General features: G+C 45.0%; 1 protein-coding gene across 3 annotated transcripts in view; it reads left to right on the forward strand.

Moving 5' to 3' along the window:
- The first annotated feature begins 557 nt into the window (after positions 1–557).
- Positions 558–21,187, forward strand: part of hdac9b (histone deacetylase 9b) — a 79,826-nt gene continuing 59,196 nt past the window's right edge. Inside the window, exons 1-2 of one of the 3 annotated variants that reach the window (XM_017682502.2) lie at positions 558–814; positions 1,982–2,077. In XM_017682502.2, coding sequence (XP_017537991.1) covers positions 805–814; positions 1,982–2,077 — 106 coding nt within the window. In that variant the 5' untranslated portion in view covers positions 558–804. The remainder of the gene's footprint in view (positions 815–1,981; positions 2,078–21,187) is intronic. The other 2 variants (XM_017682499.2, XM_037537031.1) reach the window with 2 other exon arrangements.

Below are 21,187 nucleotides of genomic sequence, written 5' to 3' on the forward strand. Positions count from 1 at the left end.
GTTTGTAGTGAATTAGTGAGTGTGTAGTGAGTTAGTGAGTTTGTAGTGAATTAATGAGTGTGTAGTGAGTTAGTGAGTGTGTAGTGAGTTAGTGAGTGTGTAGTGAATTAATGAGTGTGTAGTGAGTTAGTGAGTGTGTAGTGAGTTAGTGAGTGTGTAGTGAGTTAGTGAGTGTGGTGAGTTAGTGAGTTTGTAGTGAGTTAGTGAGTGTGTAGTGAGTTAGTGAGTGTGTAGTGAGTTAGTGAGTGTGTAGTGAGTTAGTGAGCATGTAGTGAATTAGTGAGTTTGTAGTGAATTAGTGAGTTTGTAGTGAATTAGTGAGTGTGTAGTGAGTTAGTGAGTTTGTAGTGAATTAATGAGTGTGTAGTGAGTTAGTGAGTGTGTAGTGAGTTAGTGAGTGTGTAGTGAGTTAGTGAGTGTGGTGAGTTAGTGAGTTTGTAGTGAGTTAGTGAGTGTGTAGTGAGTTAGTGAGTGTGTAGTGAGTTAGTGAGCATGTAGTGAGTTAGTGAGCAAGCAGTGACTCAGCCTCCGCACGGCCGCTGTGATTCTCATCTGTCACACCATCATGTCGAGGAAAAGGGAATTCACCAGCTTTCGCATGCTCACGTCTACAGAACGTCTACAGAGGCTCCAAACACGCAGACGGTCACTTCCTCTGGCCGTGTTACAGGAATCTGTTGTGACCTATCATGCTTTCGAATTGTGACAGAGTGGACGTGTGTGGACGGTGTGATCTGTGAGCTGGCAGTGCTGTAGAGAGGAGTGGAGTGGAGCATGCTGATTTAGGAAAGCGCTGTGTTGAAGATGATGGACGGTGAGTCATGTGATGTGATGTTCACTGTTTGATAATATTGTAATATTATGATTCACTAATTTCATCTGAGATTTGATTCAACTCTAAATAGTAAGTTAAGTGAATGTGAGATTATAGTTCTACTAACTAACCGCTTCTCTACTTCTCAAAGATCAAATCTTCTGTGTGGAGGGACATATGAACACATACTTAAGAAGATGTTTCTTTAAGGGTTCTTTGGGAAAAGAAATGGTTCTGTTTAGAACCATGAGTTCTAAAAAGAAACATGTGATGTTTAAATGGTTCTCTGCATGATGAAATAGTGCTTCGGATTGATGGAGAACGTGCTGTATATGCTTCTTTATGAAAACGGTTCTATATAGCACCATGTATATATACTATATTGAACCATTATAGATATAGATATAGATACATATATACATTTTTGTCGATTTTCAGGTTTTGACATAATTTGAAACGGCATGTTTGCCTTTACATTGTTTGTAAATTTCATGAAGGATGGATCAGAATAACTGACCAAAAATGACCTGGAAAGACGTCTGGTTCCATTGACTTACATTGAAAGCAATGTATGTTTTTTCCTTCTCCTGTAAAGTTATCATTTCTGAGATACGAGGTTTTCTTCTGACAAAAGTGATTTATATATGTATACACATATATATATATAGCAAAAATATGGAGTGTCTGAAAATCTGCCTAGCATTAAAATATATAATGCTTCCTCAGTTTATTAGTTATTAGATCAGTATAAAACTATTCAACATTGTAAATGTAAAATATTTGAAATAAATGTTAATGAGCTTCGATGCATAACCCCAAATATATATTCCATGAAAGCTATATAGAGCAAAAACTGAAATTAAAACAGAAGACGGCGTCTGTGTTTAGGTTACACACTCTTTATATGCATTTGTCTGAGTGTCGTCACTGATAGGAAAACCTTGTTTTGCAGGAACTTCACTTTCAGGGGAAGCTCAAAAGCTCTAGTAGTGATTTAACAGCACAGTTATTAAAAGAGCTCATCAGTGACGCATTTATCGCAGGATTTCATGCGGTTTAAAGAACACACCATTAAAACTGGGAGCACCAGGAATAACAGAGAGGTCGCCGACTTTACTCGGAGAGAGTTTTCACCCCGTTCTGGTCTCTCCTGTCTCCTGTGCGTAGGTAAAAGAAGAGAAAACTACAGGGCCCACAAACCCCTGCGCAGGACACAGTCTCAGGGGCCGACCATCTACGCCCCCGTTCTCCTGATCAGACCAGGTCAGTCACTCCGGAGCTGCAGCAGGCTTGCAGGTTTCATTTGAGGCCCTAAAGTGAGTCCTGGGCAGTATATCGCTTATTAATTGATGTCGTGAGATCAATTTACACTGCAACATGTAAATGAGCCTCAATCAAAGCTCCTGATTCAACAGAAAAAGTAGAACCTACACTCACCGGCCACTTTATTAGGTATCTTGCTAGTAAAAGGCTGGACCCCCTTTTGCCTTCAGAACTGCCTTAATTCTTCTTGTCAGACTTTCAACAAGGTGTTGGAAACGTTCCTCAGAGATTCTGGTTGGTTATTTGAGTTCCTGCTGCCTTTCTATCATGTGGAACCAGTCTGCCCGTTCTCCTCTGACCTCTCACATCAACAAGGCATTTTCGTCCACACAACTGACCGCTCACTGGATATTTCCTCTTTTTCGGACCGTTCTCTGTAAACCCTAGAGATGGTTTAGCGTGAAAATCCCAGCAGATCAGCAGTTTCTGAAATACTCAGACCAGCCCGTCTGGCACCAACAACCACGCCACGTTCAAAGCCCCTTAAATCCCCTTTCTTCCCCGTTCTGATGCTCGGTCTGCACTTCAGCAAGTCGTCTTGACCACCTCTACATGCCTAAATGCAGTGAGCTGCGGCTGCGTGATTGGCTGATTAGCTATTAGTGTTAACAAGTGTACCTAATAAAGTGGCCGGTGGGTGTACAGCTTGGCATGGCTTCTTTTTCTGTTGGTCTTGTTTTGCGCTGTGTTTTAAAGGGAAACTTGGGCAGGGAAGTGTGATGTGTCTAAAAGAGGAAACGCTGAAATTTCTGAGCAACCTCTCCCAGATGATATTTTTATGAGCTGGCCTTTGGAGACTTCCTGTTTTTCGGCTCTAAAAAAGAAGAGTGCTTTAGTCACGCTGGGCTTTAACCTGCGCTGGTTTCTCTGGAACGCTCTGAGAGGTTCTTCCGTCTCAGTGAGAAGAACCAGATATTCATCCTGGAACGTTTGGACTGAACGTTTACCCTCGGGAATCCTCCGTTAGGCCCAGTGTGTGAAGCGCCCCCTTGACCTGGGGGGCTGCCCACTCGCTCGCTATAGCGGCAGCAAAATGCTTGGCTTAAAGTCCTTCTTCTGGAACCGCTGTGTTCTACACTCTAGAACCATTTCATGCTTAAACGGAATGGTTCTGTGTATAGCTCACGGTTCAAAATGGTGAAATCAGATTGATGGAGAAAGTGTTGTATATGGTTCTAAAGAGAACCTTGCTGAACATGGTTCTACATAGCGCCGAAAAAGGTTCTAAGCTCGGCATCAAAACAACACAGAACCATTTTCAGAACCAATTTCCCACATAGAAGCTTATACAGCACCGTTTTGAAAATGGTTACGGGCTCAACATCCAAGACATCCATGTAAGCATACAAAGAACCATTTAATACAGTCAGAAAAAAGATGGTTCTTCAAGGGTTCTTTGATCAAGAAAATGGTGCTGTATAGAACCATGAACTCTCAAAGAACCCTTTGCATGATGCAAGTGTTCCTCAGATTGATAGAAAATGTGTTATAGATGGTTCTATATAGCACCAAAAAAGGTTCTTCTGTTGTTACAAGCTTGACATCAAAACAGTAGCAGACAACAGAACCATTTTCAAAAAGGTTCCACATAGGAGTATGTATATGCAGCACATTCTCCATTAATCTGAAGAACCGTGCAGAAGTACACTCATAAAAAGATGGTTCTTCAAGGGTTCTTTAGCCAAGAAAGTGGTGCTATATAGAACCATCAACACTCAAAGAGCCCTTTGCATGATTAAAGTGACTGATGGAAAATGTACTTGAGATGGTTCTATAGAGAACCTTTTTGAAAATGGTTCTATTTAGCACCAAAAAGGGCTCTTTCATTGTTACAAGCTTGACATCATAACAACAGCAGAGGCCAGAACCATTTTCAAAAGGGTCCCACATAGAAGTATATACAGCACATTCTCCATCAATCAGAAGAACCATTTTAACATGCACAGAACCATTTTAGTTCACTGTTAAAAAGATGGTTCTTCAAGGGTTCTTTAGTCAAGAAAATGTTGCTATATAGAACCATGAACACTCAAAGAACCCTCTGCATAATTAATGGGTTCTTTGCCTTGTGAAAGGGTTCTTCGGATTAACAGACAATGGATTTTAGATGGTTCTACATAGAATCGCCATCGTAACAACGGCCAAATCTTTAAAAGATGGCTCTTCAAGGGTTCTTCACTCAAGAAAAGAGTGCTATATAGACCCATTATCACTCAAAGAATCACTCCTTGCATGGTTTAAGGGTTCTATGCATCATGAAAGTGTTCCTCAGACTGATAGAACGTGTGTTATAGATGGTTCTATATAGCACCAAAAAGGATTCCACTATTGTAACAAGCCAAAGAACCCCTTTTTCACTCTATAGAACCCTATAAAGAATCTGTGTTTGAGCATCATAATAGGGTTATTTTCAGGGACCCACCCAGAATTTTGATTTTGAAACATTCAGGGGGTCCAAGAGGTTGATTAGAGGGTCCCGGGACCCCCAGGACCCCCTGTGTTCACACCCTGGCAAGGCTAGTTCATTAAGTCCTGGTCGCTTCTCATGAGAAGACATGGATAGGAAACAGAAGACAAGCCGTCTTTGTTTTCCCAGGCGGCTGCGATCGGGTCCAGAACAATGACGGCGTTTTCATATCATCTCCTCAGATCTCGATGCCCTCCGCGAGCTAATATTAGCTTTAATCCATTCAGAGATCAGCGGGCAGGAGAACGGGCGGCCGAGTCGCAGAGAACACTATTGTGTTGGTTATTGATGGCCTTGCTACATGTGACGCACAAGTGTTGTCTCTAAGCAACCGCGTCAGATGCTTCAAAGCCATCTCGATTTCCATAACGGAGTGCAAAAACAGCGTCCATCTCCGAACCCTGAGGAGACGAGAGCAGCTCTGCTGCATGGGGTGCTGTTCTCAGTGATCTGTGGCTAGAACATCACCGTGTCCTTCATGGGGATGTGTTTCTAGTGCTGGGTTCCTCTCAGAACAGCCTGAATTATTAAACGTTCCTTAGAGATTCTGGTCCATGCTCATCCTGCTGTGAAGCTCCTGTTCTAGCACGTTCTCTCACAGCAGCTCCACTGGATCCAGCTCTGGTGGCTTTGAAGGCCGTTAAAGTTCGCCGAACTCAGTCGTGGGCTGGAGGTTAGGGAACCGGCCGTCGGTTCAATCCACAGGCAGTATGTGACTGAGGTGTCCTTGAGCAAGACGCCTAACCGCGAACTGCTCCCAGGGTGCTGCGGATAGGGCTGCCCACCGCTCCGGTCAAGTGTGCTCACTGCCCCCTAGTGTGTGTGTGTTCACTAGTGTGTATGTGGTGTTTCACCTCACGGATGGTTTAAATGCGGAGGTGGAATTTCCCCGTTGTGGGACTAATAAGAGTCTTTTAATCATGGAAGCAGTTTGAGATCTTGTGCTTTGGGAAAAGACACATTATCATCCTGGAAGTCGCCTTTAGGAGATTGTGGTCATAATGGGATGCACATGGTCAGCAATGACGCTCAGATGAACTGGGCAGTTCAAACAATGCTTGATTAATATTGAAGGCCCCAAAAACGTTCCCCACGCCGGCGGTGTGCCGTGCTTTTGCCAACATATCATAAAACTGATGCACGCAAAAGCTACCCGAGCACTAATAGCTCCCCCTTGTGGAGAACCTTCAGCCTCCTAAACTGAGATTACAAAAAACACAACATTCAAATATAATTCAACTGCGAAAACAAGATCATTCAAGTTCAGCGGAACAGTTTACATAGCGCCTTCCACAAACCCAAGGACGCTTATAAATGATGGTTCTTCAAGGGTTCTTTAGTAAACATGTGAACAGGGAGACTCAAAGAACCCTTTCCATGATTAGTGTTCTTTGCATTGTGAAAGCGTTCTTCAGATTGATGGAGGATGTGCTGTAGATGGTTCTACAAAGTGTTCTTCTATTTTGTGATATCAGGCATCGTACAATAGAACCCTTTTTGGTGCTATATAGAACGCTTTTAAAAAAAAAAAAGGTTCTAAATGGAGCCATCTACAGCACGTTCTCCATCAGTCTAAAGAACTTTTATACAGTGCAAAGAACCTTTACTTTAACTTTAAATTATGGAAAGGATTCTTTGAGTGTTCTATATAGAGCAATTTTCTTTACTAAAGAACCCTTGAAGAACCCTCTTTTTGAAGAGTGCATTTACAGATGTAAAGGAACACGGATGCACTCAAATTATTCTGCATTCTTAGAAAAGAAGTTCTTCAAGCGTTCTTTAGTAAAGGAAATGGTTCTATATAGAACCATGAACACTTATAGAAAACCTTTTGCATGATTAGAAGGTTCTTTTATGAAAGGGTTCTTCACATTGATGGAAAACCTGCGTTAATGTGCCGTAGATGGTGCCATGTAGAAGCTTCATGAAAAGGGTTTGCTACAAGTTTGAGATCCTGATGTCATGGAAAGGGTTCTCTGAGTGCTCATGGTTCTATACAGCACCATTTACTAAAGAACCCACTCAAATGGCTTCACAGTGGTGGTGATGGGAACCAGGCGTCACCATGACTACAACACAGATATAGACACTTTATTTACCATCCAGAACCACCAGAGAACCTACACGAGTCTTCTGAGCTTATATGGAATGTCGATGATGGAAAACAGTGGAAAATCTGGAATAATGAGTTTTCTTTGGGGACTATTTTGCCGCACAGCGCCCTGCATGTCTCCCTCCACCATGAATGGAGTTGAAGTTCTCTAAACTCTCATAAAACAGCATCTCAGTCATCAGGCAGTGAATTCAGAACCAGTTCATGTAGGAACTTTCTGTGAGGAGCTTTTAGAGGGACGTCTGGTTCCCATCACCACCACTGTGAGGAGCTTTTAGAGGGACGTCTGGTTCCCATCACCACCACTGTGAGGAGCTTTTAGAGGGACGTCTGGTTCCTATCACCACCACTGGGAACGGTTCTGACTTGGTCTGTTTCTCCAGAACAGAGAATCAAAGAATTTAATTATGTAGGAATTTTGACCAACCCCATATTTCCCAGTGTGGGCCCGTCCGGAATGACTTTTTCTGCACCTGTTGGACAAACAGACATTGAGATCACCCGGAGAGGTAGAAGGTCACAGGTGATTGGGCTGTTCTGCTGTGAGAGCCATCGTTCCTCAGCCAGCAGGTTCAGCGATTAGGCACCTGATGGCAGAACCAGACGCAGAAGGTGTGACACCGCTCATGCCCATCATCCTCAGGGGCCGAGGGTCGCCACGCTCCGAGATTCAGGCGAAGCTTTGTTCTGGCCTTTCATCTGCACCTGTGCTGCTCCTCCTCTGAGCTGCCCCGGTGAATTATGGGCTGCCAGAGAGGACAGAGAGGCGTGAAATGTGCAGAACAAACAGACGGAGAGATCTCCTGTGGAGACCCTGAGGAGGCTTTAATGGTGTTCCACTGTAACAGCCTACAGTCAGTCTGCAGAAGCTCCACGCCAGAGTTTTTACAGCGGGAGCAACTTTAAAGGGGCTGTAAACACCGAAACTGCTCACCTCCTACGCCTTAAAGAGCCCATAGGACTAAAAACTGCGTTCGATTTTTCCCATTTCTTAAAAAGTTGGGATGCCCTACGGAGCCCCGCTGGTGACATCCTGTGTAAATACACATAGTAAGTGGCCCAGATTTATTAAGGCATGCGAATGAGACGATTAAGTCATGGCCACAACTTAGTAAAGCATGGGAACCTAATGCGTGGTCACGAAGTATTAAGCTGCAATCTCGTTCCCATGCCTCACTAAGTCATAGCCATGACTTAATCATCTCATTCCCACGCCTTACTAAGTTGTGGCCACGCATTAGGATCTCGTTCCCACAGGTTAATAAGGCGTGGCCACGCATTATTTTTATTCATGCAGGATGTCACCAGCGGGGCTTTCTAGGGATGCTGTGCAAAATGATGGGCAAATCATGTAAACCCTGTATTTCATTGACCATTTTGAATTTGACGCCAACAACATGTTCTAAAAAAGTTGGGACGGGGGAACAAAAGGCTGGTAAAGTTGTGTAAGACTAAAAAAACACCTGGTGGTTGATTGACAGCAGGTCAGTAACATGACTGGGTATAAAGAGCAGCTCAGAGAGGCGGAGTCTTTAAGAAGTAAAGAGGAGGAGGGGTCACCACTCTGTGAAAGACTGGACCATCAAATAGAGCAACAACTCAAGAAGAACGTTTCTCAACATAAAACAGCAAAGAGCTTCTGCTTTCCATCGTCTACGGTGCAGAATATCATTAAAGACTCAGAGAATCTGGAGAAATCTCTGTCTGTGAGGGACGAGGCTGAACACCAGTATCTGCTGGCCGTGATCTTTGGGCCCTCAGGCAGCACTGCATTAAAAACAGACATGATTCTGTAGTGGAAATCACTGCATGGGCTCAGAAACACTTCTGGAAACCACTGTCTGTGAACACAGTTCATCACTGCATCCACAAACGCTGTTAAACTCTAAAACACAAAGAAGAACCCAAATATAAACAGGACCCAGAAACGCTGCCACCTTCTCAGGGCCTGAGCTCATTTAAAATGGACTGAGGGGAAGTGGAAAAGTGTCCGGCGGTCCGACGAATCAACATTTGAAATTCTTTTAGGAAATCATGGACACTGTGTCCTCCGGGCTGAAGACCACTCAGCTTGTTCTTGTTCCAAACACTCCTACACAAGTCTTCTGAGCTTATATGGAATGTTGATGATGGAAAACAGTGGAAAATCTGGAATAATGAGTTTTCTTTGGGGACTATTTTGCCGCACAGCGCCCTGCATGTCTCCCTCCACCATGAATGGAGTTGAAGTTCTCTAAACTCTCATAAAACAGCGTCTCAGTCATCAGGCAGTGAATTCAGAACCAGTTCATGTAGGAACTTTCTGTGAGGAGCTTTTAGAGGGGGACGTCTGGTTCCCATCACCACCACTGTGAGCAGCTCTGACTCCGAACCACTAAACGGAATTTTGAGAACTTTTCCCTTTAATGGAAACATAGGCATGTTTTGGGTCGCCACAGCTCCTTTTATTAGCTATCACAGCTCAAGTGGACCAAATCACCCCGGTCACGTAACAGGCTGAGGAACATCACAGGAACTTTCCTCTTCACAGCAGATCTGCTGCGAGCTCTTCACAGCTGTTAGCTGTTAGCCCTGTTAGCGCTCGTCTGTTACTGCGCAGGCCGGACGGCACGAAGGACAGAAGAAACGAGAGAATTCCATGGAAAAAGTCCGGTTCTACTGACTTACATTAGAAGTAGAGTATGTTTTTTTCATTTTCCTGTTCTAACGAGTTCTTTGCTTTGTGAAAGGGTTCTTCAGACTGATGGACAACATGTTTTACATGGTTCTATATAGCACCCAAAGGGGTTCTACTATTGTTCCACGCCAAAGAACCCTAAAAGAGGCTGCAGATGGCTGAGAGATCACAGACAAGTCTTAATCTTCATCAAAGCGACAGGGGCACCGTATTTTTTTGGACTAATCGTTTTATGTAAACACTGTCGGAGAATAACGGGACGTAGATTTCAGAGCCACGAAACGCGCCGGACGTCTGGTTCCTGGCACTGTAACGGTGAACAGTCTGCATTCCGGAAAGGCGCATTCCACACAGAACCTAAAGCCCTGAAGGATTCAGTCATTTTACGGAATCCCCCTTTAAGTTTCATGATAAATGGACAGAAAAGCTCCAACATTGCTTGGAAAAAAATCCCACTGCATCGAAGTCCATTAAAAGCGAGCGTCTTTCCCTTCTCCTGTTGTGCCAAGAGGTCAGTCCACTCCTGTGCCCTGCGTCTGGGAAAGCAATAAGACGTGTTTACTCTAGAGCCGAGTGATTTTATTACTGAGAATTTCATCAAATATTATGTTACATTAGGAGATTTGATACCGATCAGATGAATGATTATTAAATCAAATATTTTGGTTAGATTAGATTTATTAACGCAAACAGATAACGTTCCCGACAAGGTCACATTCCAAAATAGCAACTTCTCGAATTATGATGAGGTCAGGAATAAAAGGATATTAAGTCATACTTTTCAGTATTTCAGCGAAATTAACCTGAAACTTGGCAGAAATCACTGTGAAATGTGTGTGTGTGTGTGTGTGTGTCAGTGGAGAGATGTTGAGATTATCCTGTGATAAGACTGCGGATTAAGTTAGGGAGGGAGCTCAGTGCAGCACTATTGAAATGAGATCTTATTTAATCAGGGCTGCAGGCTAGAGGTTGAGCTCAGGCCACAGGAGCTGATTAAGGTGACCTGAAATTCATAATCATATGCCAGTCTTTACTTTTATCCTCACTTCACTTTCATATCCCGTGAGAGAGGGTCATGCAGCAAGTACACATCATGGCTTTGTTTCGTTTGCTTCGTTACTGTTAGTGGTTTAGTTTGGACTCGCTGTGTCGCTGAGACAGTGGTGGTAAGTGATTTTCCACTGTGTCTCAAAGCCTTCTTGGGTCGGTCGCTTCCTTCCTATATAACAGCTGTGAGGCTGCCTGGGCCGGCCACTTTAGAGACACTATATAACAGCTGTGAGGCTGCCTGGGCCGGCCACTTTAGAGACACTATATAACAGCTGTGAGGCTGCCTGGGCCGGCCACTTTAGAGACACTATATAACAGCTGTGAGGCTGCCTGGGCCGGCCACTTTAGAGACACTATATAACAGCTGTGAGGCTGCCTGGGCCGGCCACTTTAGAGACACTATATAACAGCTGTGAGGCTGCCTGGGCCGGCCACTTTAGAGACACTATATAACAGCTGTGAGGCTGCCTGGGCCGGCCACTTTAGAGACACTATATAACAGCTGTGAGGCTGCCTGGGCCGGCCACTTTAGAGACACTATATAACAGCTGTGAGGCTGCCTGGGCCGGCCACTTTAGAGACACTATATAACAGCTGTGAGGCTGCCTGGGCCGGCCACTTTAGAGACACTATATAACAGCTGTGAGGCTGCCTGGGCCGGCCACTTTAGAGACACTATATTACAGCTGTGAGGCTGCCTGGGCCGGCCACTTTAGAGACACTATATAACAGCTGTGAGGCTGCCTGGGCCGGCCACTTTAGAGACACTACATAACAGCTGTGAGGCTGCCTGGGCCGGCCACTTTAGAGACACTATATAACAGCTGTGAGGCTGCCTGGGCCGGCCACTTTAGAGACACTACACTGCAGCTGTGAGGCTGCCTGGGCCGGCCACTTCAGAGCTTGAGCAAAGACACATCACAGCTGTGAAGCTGCATGAGCTGGCTATTTGAGCGACACTACAGTACAGCTGCAAGGCTGCTTGGGCTGACCAATTGAGCGATGCTACACCACAGCGACAGATGTGGCATGAATGGGCTACTTAACAGATGCTACACCATAACCACGAGGCTGCACGGCTCAGCCACTTGAGCACCACTAGACTGCAGCTGCAAGGCTCCCTGAACCGGCTGCTTGTGCGACCGTTATGGTCCGCTAGACCGCGTCAAACGTCTGTATGTATTAGCATCACATGTCCAGGTTCAAAAAGGTCTCAAACGCAAAATCATCTCAGCGTTCAGGCCAGTCAGTATTCTCCAGTGGTAGCAGGCGGATTGATCTGGGAGATTTCTGTGAACTGTCCCTCTGTCCATCTCGCTGCTATTTATAGAGCCTTATTGATACAGTGCTGTGGGAACAGGGGCAGGAGCACAGGGACGGTCAAACACAGCCAGAAAGAGAAAGAGCACTGGATTAAATCCAAAACCGAGAGTCACTCGGCTGTAATTTCGGTCACTGACCAAACACACATAACAGTGACGCTGGGATGAGGGCTGGAGGCAGGTGGACGTTCTTCTGTCTTAGGATTAGACAAAACACTTCCGAAAGGAAAAATAATCATAGAGTGAAATAAAGACCGCAAAGGCTAACGAGGAATCCTTAAAATGCAGAGGAAGAATCCAAAGAGGCAAAGAAACATTGTCTACACACCGCTGGGGGAATTTGGGAATTCCCACTAATTGGGAAGGCGGAACCGGGGAGGATCCGTGGCGGAGCAGGGACAGGTCGGAGGTGGAGCTGGGAAAGCACTGAGACAGAAATAAAATGTAAATAAGCTCGTTCTCTTACTTACAGCACCTGAATTAGATCATATTATAAGCATAATTAATAAAAAATGCATTTTTAATCACATAAAATCAAAAACAATGTCTGGCAAATGAGCTAAATCTAAGCAGTACATCGCTGTTGATGGAACAAACCTTGTATCTCCATTTTTCTCCATTTTTGTTGATTTTCAGTTTTTGACATTATTTGAAAATGCCTGTTGTTCTTTACATTGTGTGTAATTTTCATGATGATTGAATCCAAAGAAACGGCCTAAAATGCCTTGGAAATACGTCTGGTTCCATAGACTTCCATTAAAAGTAAAGTAGGTTTTTTCCTTCTCCTGTAAAGTCACCACTTTGGAGATACCAGGTTTTGTTCCGACAGCAGCGATCTGTAACATTCCTCATGCTGAGATTCATTATCTCACTATATTGACAGATCATTTTGCTTAAAACAAATAAAAATATCTGCCAATATAGTGAGATCATTTCTCCATAAAACTCGATTATTTTAATAATCTAAAAATAAGTTTACAACAATCTCACGTTTTAGATACATCGACAAATCTAGATTTAGGACAATTTCTCCTGCCATTTTTACAGTGTCCAGAGGAAGAGTCTGGAAAAGGAACAGGATCAGAACTGGAGACAAAACATGGAATAGACACAGATGGTTGTACGGACTGGGTAGTTTTACGGGACGTGATCTCATTTTGAGAAATTAAGATTAAATGACCCTTATTAGCCCCACAACAAGGAAATTTCACCTCTGGGCAGTGAAACACCACCTACACACTAGGGGGCAGTGGACAGCCCTATCCACAGGGCCCGGGGAGCAGTTGGGGGTTAGGTGTCTTGCTCAAGGACACCTCAGTCATGTGCTGTCAGCTCTGGGGATCGAACCGGTCCTTCCGGTCACTGGGCCAGTTCCCTGAGCTCCATCCCACGACTGCCCCCTAATGTGGATGGGAACAAACAGAGTGTGGAATTTCTAAGCCAATCGAGCACAGTATGTATGCAGAGATCACAGTAGGGGGCGCTGGTGTGCTTATCAACATTGTCTGATTGTCGGATAACGAGCACAAGGGTGTAACGTAAGTCTCCCAGCAATACTTGAATTAGGCACGTAGGGTGACAGCCCTGCTGACTGTTTCCCCCCTCGGACCACCCAGATTACTGTCCGGCATACAAGCTCTACCTTATTTTTAACCTCCCCAAACAGATTTTAAATGCACAGAGACTTTCAATTTGGAAAATAAACAAAAAAAGACAAATGTTGCAAATAATAGAAATGAAAAAATAATGACTAGGCCTGATATGAAATTATTTGATAGAAAAAGTTTTTTAAATATTATTTATTAAACTCATTTACAAAGTGCAACTAAAGAATGGAAGGAAGGAGAAATCAGTAAATTTATATTTATGGCATTCGGCTGACGCTCTGATCCAGAGCGACTTACAGTTTGATCACTTTTACACAGGGAGGTGAAGGTGGTGTTGGGAGTCTTGCCCAAGGACTCTTATTGGTATAGTGTAGGGTGGTTACCCAGGCGGGGGACTGAACCCCAGTCTACAGTGTAGAAGGCAGAGGTGTTAACCACAACACTAACCAATCACATTGTGGGTAGTGTAATTGTAAATTGGACTGTGAGGGAAAAATGGAATTTTGCTTAAACACTGGTGGGCTGCCCAGAAAACACTAAGCAAAATGCCAGTGGACCACCAGCTTTGCTGTGGGTGGGCTACCAGTGGACCACTATCCTCTTGCTATCAGGGACAATACATGAAATGACTTCAGTTCAGTTAGCTAACGCTAGCTAGCTTGGTTTCTTTGTGTTATTGGTTGCACTGCAGATATACAGCCTATAGGGGTCTTAGAGGGGGTCTAGCCTCGTTTGGGGGTTAGGTGTCTTGCTCAAGGGCACAGTCATGGACTGTCAGCCGAGGGGATAGAACCGGCGACCTTCCGGTCACAGGGCCGGTTCCCTAACCTCCAGCCCGGTACTAAATCCAGAGAAGCACCAAATGTTCCAAGTTCACCTAAATCCAGCGGTTCTATGCTCTGAAAAACCAGTGCCAAAAAGGGTTCTTTGAACAGTTTTTCTCTGAGAGACCTCACATTGGGTGGTTCTTTAGAGAACCATGTTTGTAAATGAGATGTGTGAGTGTGAAGGACCTCAGTGAAGGGAGAACTCTTACGCTGGAGTGCTATCTTCATGCTGTGCAAAGGTTCTTCAGAGCTTTTGAAATGCTTCACACGCTCACAAATCTCTTTTCAATCACGGTTCTTTAGGGAACGAAAAAGCGGTTCTTCTGGGGCTTTGCCCAGAGGTTATTTCTGTGTGCAGCGTGCGCTACAGTTCTGTTTTTGTACGGGTGAAAGGTTTTCAGTGTCATGCAGTTTGCTGATGCTACTTAGTGGAGCATAAGCTTACATTACCTTTGAGTTACATTAGCCTCTCAGCTTCAGTGCTAAAACTAAAGATTTGCTTTGTCGAGAAACTGTCGCTTTAAAGTCTTTGAGGCTGGTTCAGACGTCTTTACAGTGGTGGTGATGGGAACCAGGCGTCGCCATGACTACAACACAGATGTAGACACTTTATTTACCATCCAGAACCACCAGAGAACCTACACGAGTCTTCTGAGCTTATATGGAATGCTGATGATGGAAAACAGTGGAAAATCTGGAATAATCGGTTTTCTTTGGGGACTATTTTGCCGCACAGCGCCCTGCATGTCTCCCTCCACCATGAATGGAGTTGAAGTTCTCTAAACTCTCATAAAACAGCGTCTCAGTCATCAGGCAGTGAATTCAGAACCAGTTCATGTAGGAACTTTCTGTAGGAGCTTTTAGAGGGACATCTGGTTCCCATCACCACCACTGTGAGGAGCTTTTAGAGGGACGTCTGGTTCCTATCATAAAAACCGGCACGCTCGTCACTGACTTGGATTTGGAAACTACCGCAGCACAGCGAGCTATCACGAGCACGTGTTGCATCACTCCTCCGCAGGTGTGCCGAGGGGTTTCCCTTTCACAACAGCACAATTAGCAGACGTTTCCAAAGCGACTTTGAAAATTTCCTGCGCGTGCATTACCGCAGCGTCCGAGAAAGAGCTTTCTGTGCATTATTTGATCCGACCTGTAAAGTGCTCTCTAACTCACCCCGAACATCTCGCAGGAAATACCGGCAGAGGCCAGACAGAGTAACCCAATGAAGCCGCAGCGGCTAAATCATTAAAGCGGAAGGCTGCGCCCATAATGCGGCCAGATGGAGGCACTAATTGAGTTTGGACGTGCGGTGTGCAGCGCCGCTGTCTTTGTGCTTTTATGAGCCAGTCTGAGTGGTCAGTGGAGACAACAGCAGGCCTGAAGTGACCACCTCACACGACACGGTGGGGAGCAGGGTATTCCTGAACAGGGTGTTTTATCTGGCGCCGCCCTACTGGTTACCACAAGGAAAACAGTGGAAATCACCATTTAGGGAGCATTCAAAGTGTGCCCACACTAAAAAAGCTTATATATATATATATTCATTTACATGCTGGATCCATCTATTTAGTCTACAGCAGTTTAGCACCACCCCTTCATGCTGAGGTTGTAAGTTATAAGGTGTGTTATAGCTTATTACTACCTCTATAAATGTTCAGATCAGAACATAATCCAGTACCATTTCTAACCACGTTCTAACTCAGTCTAACCACTTTCTAACGTAGTTTTCCTGATATATTACAAGTTAATAATAGATATGATGTAAACCAACAACAAAACCGAAGTTTTTTAAACGTATCAGTATTTTGGGAGTGGCAAAAAGTTTAAACAGTAAATAATGCAGAGTAATAAACTATTTAAAATCATTTCGTCTTCCTCAAGATTAGATTTCTGAGATGCTAGGTCGTTCTGCTTATAACCCCCCTGGGATTTGAGGGCATTTCCCCGATTGGTTCATCTCTTCTTAAACTCTCCTCTAAAGGTTCTTCATAGAACAGGATCCTCATGTGTTTCATATCTAAACGCTCCGTTATCTTCATCACTACTTTCCAAACCCACTGCAGCAGCTTCAGCAGCTGGAAACTCTCTGACGCCGTTTCATACGAGTCTCCGATGTGGACTGAATGAAGGATGAAGGGTTTCCGGCGTGACGGTCAGTCCTTAGTGATCTCCTGAGTGTCCGTCGGTCAGTTTCACACAGAATGAAGACGGACACACGAATGCAGCAGCTCCACATGGTGAGAGGCAGATGGCGTGTATCTCAGCCCCTCTTCACAGGCTCATAACTCTGGACTCGAACTTCAGAGACTTAAGTCTCGACTCATACTCTCACCTCGGAGAGTCAACTCGGACGCAAACCTCAGAGACTCAACTCTGACTCGAAACTCAGCGACTCGAGACTCAACTTAGATTCTCACCTCAGAGCCTAAACTGGGACACTCGCCTCAGAGACTCGACTCAGAATCTCTCCTCTGAAACTTGAATTTTGACTTGGGCTCTTACCTCAGAGACTCGACTTGGACTCGAACCTCACAGACTCCAGACTCGACTCGGACTTACAGAATGTAGACGGCCACACAAATCCACCCGTTCCAGAGGCAGATGACGTGTAGCTGACCCTCTTCATAGGCTCATAACTCTGGATGTGAGTCTCGTAGGATCTCGAGATGAGATGGAATGGAAAGGGCGGCTGAACGGATTCAGGAAGGGTTTGAACTGGATTTCTGAGCTGGATCATCACAAAGGCACAAACACAGATATAGAGACAGGGAATTTGATGCACAGATGGGATCATGGATTAACATCCATCATATCCACCTCCTAAATAATACCTGCTCCGTGGTGGTCCTGTGAGGGTCCTGACCTTTGATGAACGAGGCCTAGCAGATCAAAGTGCACCTCTATGATCAAATGGACAGCGAGTTTGAGTTCAAGTAGCAGTGGAATATTTAAAGGAAAGGTCACGCACTGCGTAGCACTAATGAGGGGCGCGGTTTGGAAAAAGGAGATGATGATCATTCGGTCAAGGTAAAGGGGGTGGGGTGGGTGGGGGGGCTGATGCAAGTGTGCTAGCTTCAGACTGAGGAGTTGCCAGAGTGTGTGTGTGCCGCCAGTTCTCCTGAGGAAAATCTGCATTAATGGTGCAGCAGCGATAATTACATCAGATTAATAAACTGAAACAACAGTAAAGCATTCACATGAATCCTGATCCTGTTTTAAGATCGGCAATTAATAACAATTGATATGGGAATGACATCATGGCGTGTCTGGGTGAGCTCAGGCTCGAGGGACGGCAAGGTCACACCTGTTTCCAGGTTACCCAGAGTGCACTGGGCCACCTGAGACATACACCTGCTCAGTCAGCTGCATTTCCGCCATCACCTCCGCAGAGAAATGATGAAAGTCTTAGCGATGTAAATAAACCGCCCCGTCTTTGTGCGCTGGTGGCGCAAATGCCATTCAATGGAAAATGCAGCCTATTCAAATTTCCTTGGCCCTCATTGGATTGTGGAGGCCTACGCCACTATTACAGTATAACAGCAACAATCCGGTAGTGACAGCGGCAGTCGGTGGTCATTTAAACTTGGGCGGCAGTTGTGTAAGCGTTGCCATGGTGATATTATTACTCTAAATATCACTTTTATTTGTTTCTTCCTGACCAAAAAGGCACAGTAGATACTAATCTGCCAAGGCCAGGCCACCCTGGGACCCCTGGAGCTTCATCCCCTCTATCACTTATCGGTTAAGCCTGTTACACAGTTTCAGCCTCGAGGTTTTGAAGGACACGGTATGGAAAGGAATGTGTCCGTCAGTTCTACCAGTCCAGAACGTGTGTGTGTTGTATAATTCGATGAACTTTATGGCTTAAAACATCAATATTAAGGGTGTTCGACTTTATTTGGCTCAGCTAAAGCTAAAGGTTCGGCCTCGGGGCGGCTGTAGCTTCAAGTACACCTTAAATTTTGTTCTCCGTGATATGTTTCCATTTATGATGTGAGCTGAATGCCTGTTCATTTCCTCCAAAACGTTACCAAATCCGGGTCCGACAGAAGCAACTTACGGTTGGGTGCCGAAGACCCCCTATCTGGCAGCATCCTTAACCCAGCGGACCTGGTGTGAGATGGGCTGTGGATAAAATTAGAGAGAGATGGAAAGACGGAAGGACGGTGAGCCTCTTTAACGTGAAGGAAAAGGAAATTCGGAGACGTTCCCTCCCACACAGATTGGTCATCCACTGCGGAGGGGCCGAGAACACTCTCCAGTCTGATCGAATTAACCGAAGAACAATATTTGCTCACCCTGAGGACGGCTAATGCAATATGGCCTTTATACGGGCTGATCCTGGGACTCAGACCTTTCATCAAAACAAAAGGAGAAGTGTTGAGCTTTTAGGAGGAATGTGTTTGGTATTTGGTTTCCTTAGAACAACAACGTCTCGGATGCACTCAGAGAGGAAAATTGTGTTTGTGTGCTGCATCAGACCGAATGCACTGACCCCTGAATGGACAACAATGTGATTAAAATTCAAGCCTGAAGGCTTCTCCTGTTTTTACATGGGAAAATGAGAAATCGGCTCGGCAAACGATACACAATGGCAAGACTACGCGTGCGAATCCTTTGGAATCACCTGCACAAAGTCGTCTTAAACGTGGTCCAGCTTTGACCTGCTTTACAATAAAGAAAAAACACAATTCTTTAAAACTAAAGAGCACAAAAATAACGTATTCTGTCCTGTCCATATTGAATACACCATGAAAAAGGCCACTACTGTGCTGGACACCGGCCCTCCAGGACCAGATCTGAGCACCCCAACATAAAATATGATAAAATACACAGTTTTTCAGGTAATACTGTAAGTCATTCATTCTAATTAACATAACTATTCCGCCAGAGTTCACTTAGAGTACAGTATCGTTACCAATCAACCACGCCGACTGAGGAGAACGTTCGGTCGCCCGTCGCTGTGTATTGCAGTCATTTCATTCATTTTTAAAATTTTTGTCGTACAACAACGAACATGTGATAACACAGCACTGGTTTTTGCTTTATGAGGGCTTCCTGGTCACCAAATCACCACCAAAAGTCTTATTTAGCTCCAATCCAGCGGCGCCCTCTTCTCACACAGGGGCTGAATCTCAAACGCCTCCCTGCTCCCTACATAGTGCGCGACGTAGGAGTTTAAGTACTGGATCCTGCAGCCCAGCAGAGAAAACACAGCTACGAAACAGTCGTTAGAGATTCAGACACGTCCACACTGGATACATGAGGCACTGTTTGGCTGAAGACGCTAGAATTTCTACACTTCCCTAACGCACTATTAGGGAGTACGGAGTCGTTTGGGATTCAGCCTGGGTTTGACACAACTTCTGACTGAAACACGGACATTTGAAGACATTCAAGTAAAATTTTTTAGACTTTTATACTGCAGTTTCACAGTAAATCAGACTGTAAATGCTGTAATTCAAGCCTGGGATGTTAATGACGCAGCTGTTTAGGCTGTTGGCTCTTTTAGCCTGTTGGCTAGCTGAGCAGCCTGGTTTCTAGTTAAGAACATAAGTCGCCAGCCCCTCAGTTTAAACAAAGAATGGGTTCTTGCTTCATCTGTACACTCGGTGCTCCATGTGAGCAACATTAGAGTCAAAGATTAATCCATTAATACCACTAGAGTTTTTTGTGCCGTGGTGTAGTTACGCTTTAATCATGCAAAGGGTTCTTTGAGCGTTCATGGTTATACGTAGAACATACACAGATACACTATATTTCCAAAAGTATTCGGTCGTCTGGCTTCACACACATATGAATTGAGTGACATCCCGTTCTTAATCCATAGGGTTTAATATGGTGTCGGCCCACCCTTTGCAGCTATAACAGCTTCAGCTCTTCTGGGAAGGCTTTCCACAAGGGTTAGGAGTGTTTATGGGAATTTTTGACCGTTCTTCCAGAAGCACATTTGTGAGGTCAGACACTGATGTTGGACGAGAAGGCCTGGCTCACAGTCTCCACTCTAATTCATCCCAAAGGTGTTCTATGGGGTTGAGGTCAGGACTCTGTGCAGGCCAGTCGAGTTCTTCCACACCAAACTGGCTCATCCGTGTCTTTATGGACCTGCATTCTGCACTGGTGTGCAGTCATGTTGGAACAGGAAGGGGCCGTCCCCAAACTGTTCCCACAAAGTTGGGAGCATGAAATTGTCTAAAATCTCTTGGTGCTGAAGCTTTAAGAGTTCCTTTCACTGGAACTAAGGGGCCGAGCCCAACTCCTGAAACACAACCCCACACCATGATCCCCCCTCCACCAAACTTTACACTTGGCACAATGCAGTCAGACAAGTACCGTCTCCTGGCAACCGCCAAACCCAGACTTGTCAAACGCAGCTCAGCCAATCCGAAAAGCTACCCATTTTATAAAATGCATTACACATGTCATATAACGCATTAATGCATTAACAAAGCATTGAGAATACAAAACTCCACGGAAGTGATCCAGATTAAAGCCCATGGTTTTAGTATAGAATGGGATGTCCTACGAGGGGTGATAGTCAGGTGTCCACATACTTTTGGCCATATAGCGCAGTTCAGACAAAAGCACCAACGTGGTTGAGACATAAACCAGCAAATGACGCTGTATTTCTTAATTCATTAGAGGCTTATTTTACTCTAGAGCCCATCCGATCTCCGATCCCTCGTCGTGGGTGACCTTTCCATGACGCGCTCCGCCTCTGTTTAGGGTGCTAAAATGGTCTTTTATTTAAATGTGGAGAGGACGGTGCTCTGGGGGGCTGTCAGCGATGAACGGTTGATGTGAGGGAGGTGACAGCATCCTCTCTGCCGCCGCACACTGACGCTCACACTTAAACGCTTTAATAGGACTAAAGTGAACAAAGGCCGGCTCTGACGCAGACGGGCTAAAACAGGCCTCGCTCACAAACGCCACTTTACTGGCCATCGAGGAGCTCGCTGCTAACGCACACGCGCCCTCCCGCCCGCA

Source organism: Pygocentrus nattereri, chromosome 3 (assembly GCF_015220715.1).
Source record: "Pygocentrus nattereri isolate fPygNat1 chromosome 3, fPygNat1.pri, whole genome shotgun sequence".
Taxonomy (NCBI): Eukaryota; Metazoa; Chordata; class Actinopteri; order Characiformes; family Serrasalmidae; genus Pygocentrus; species Pygocentrus nattereri.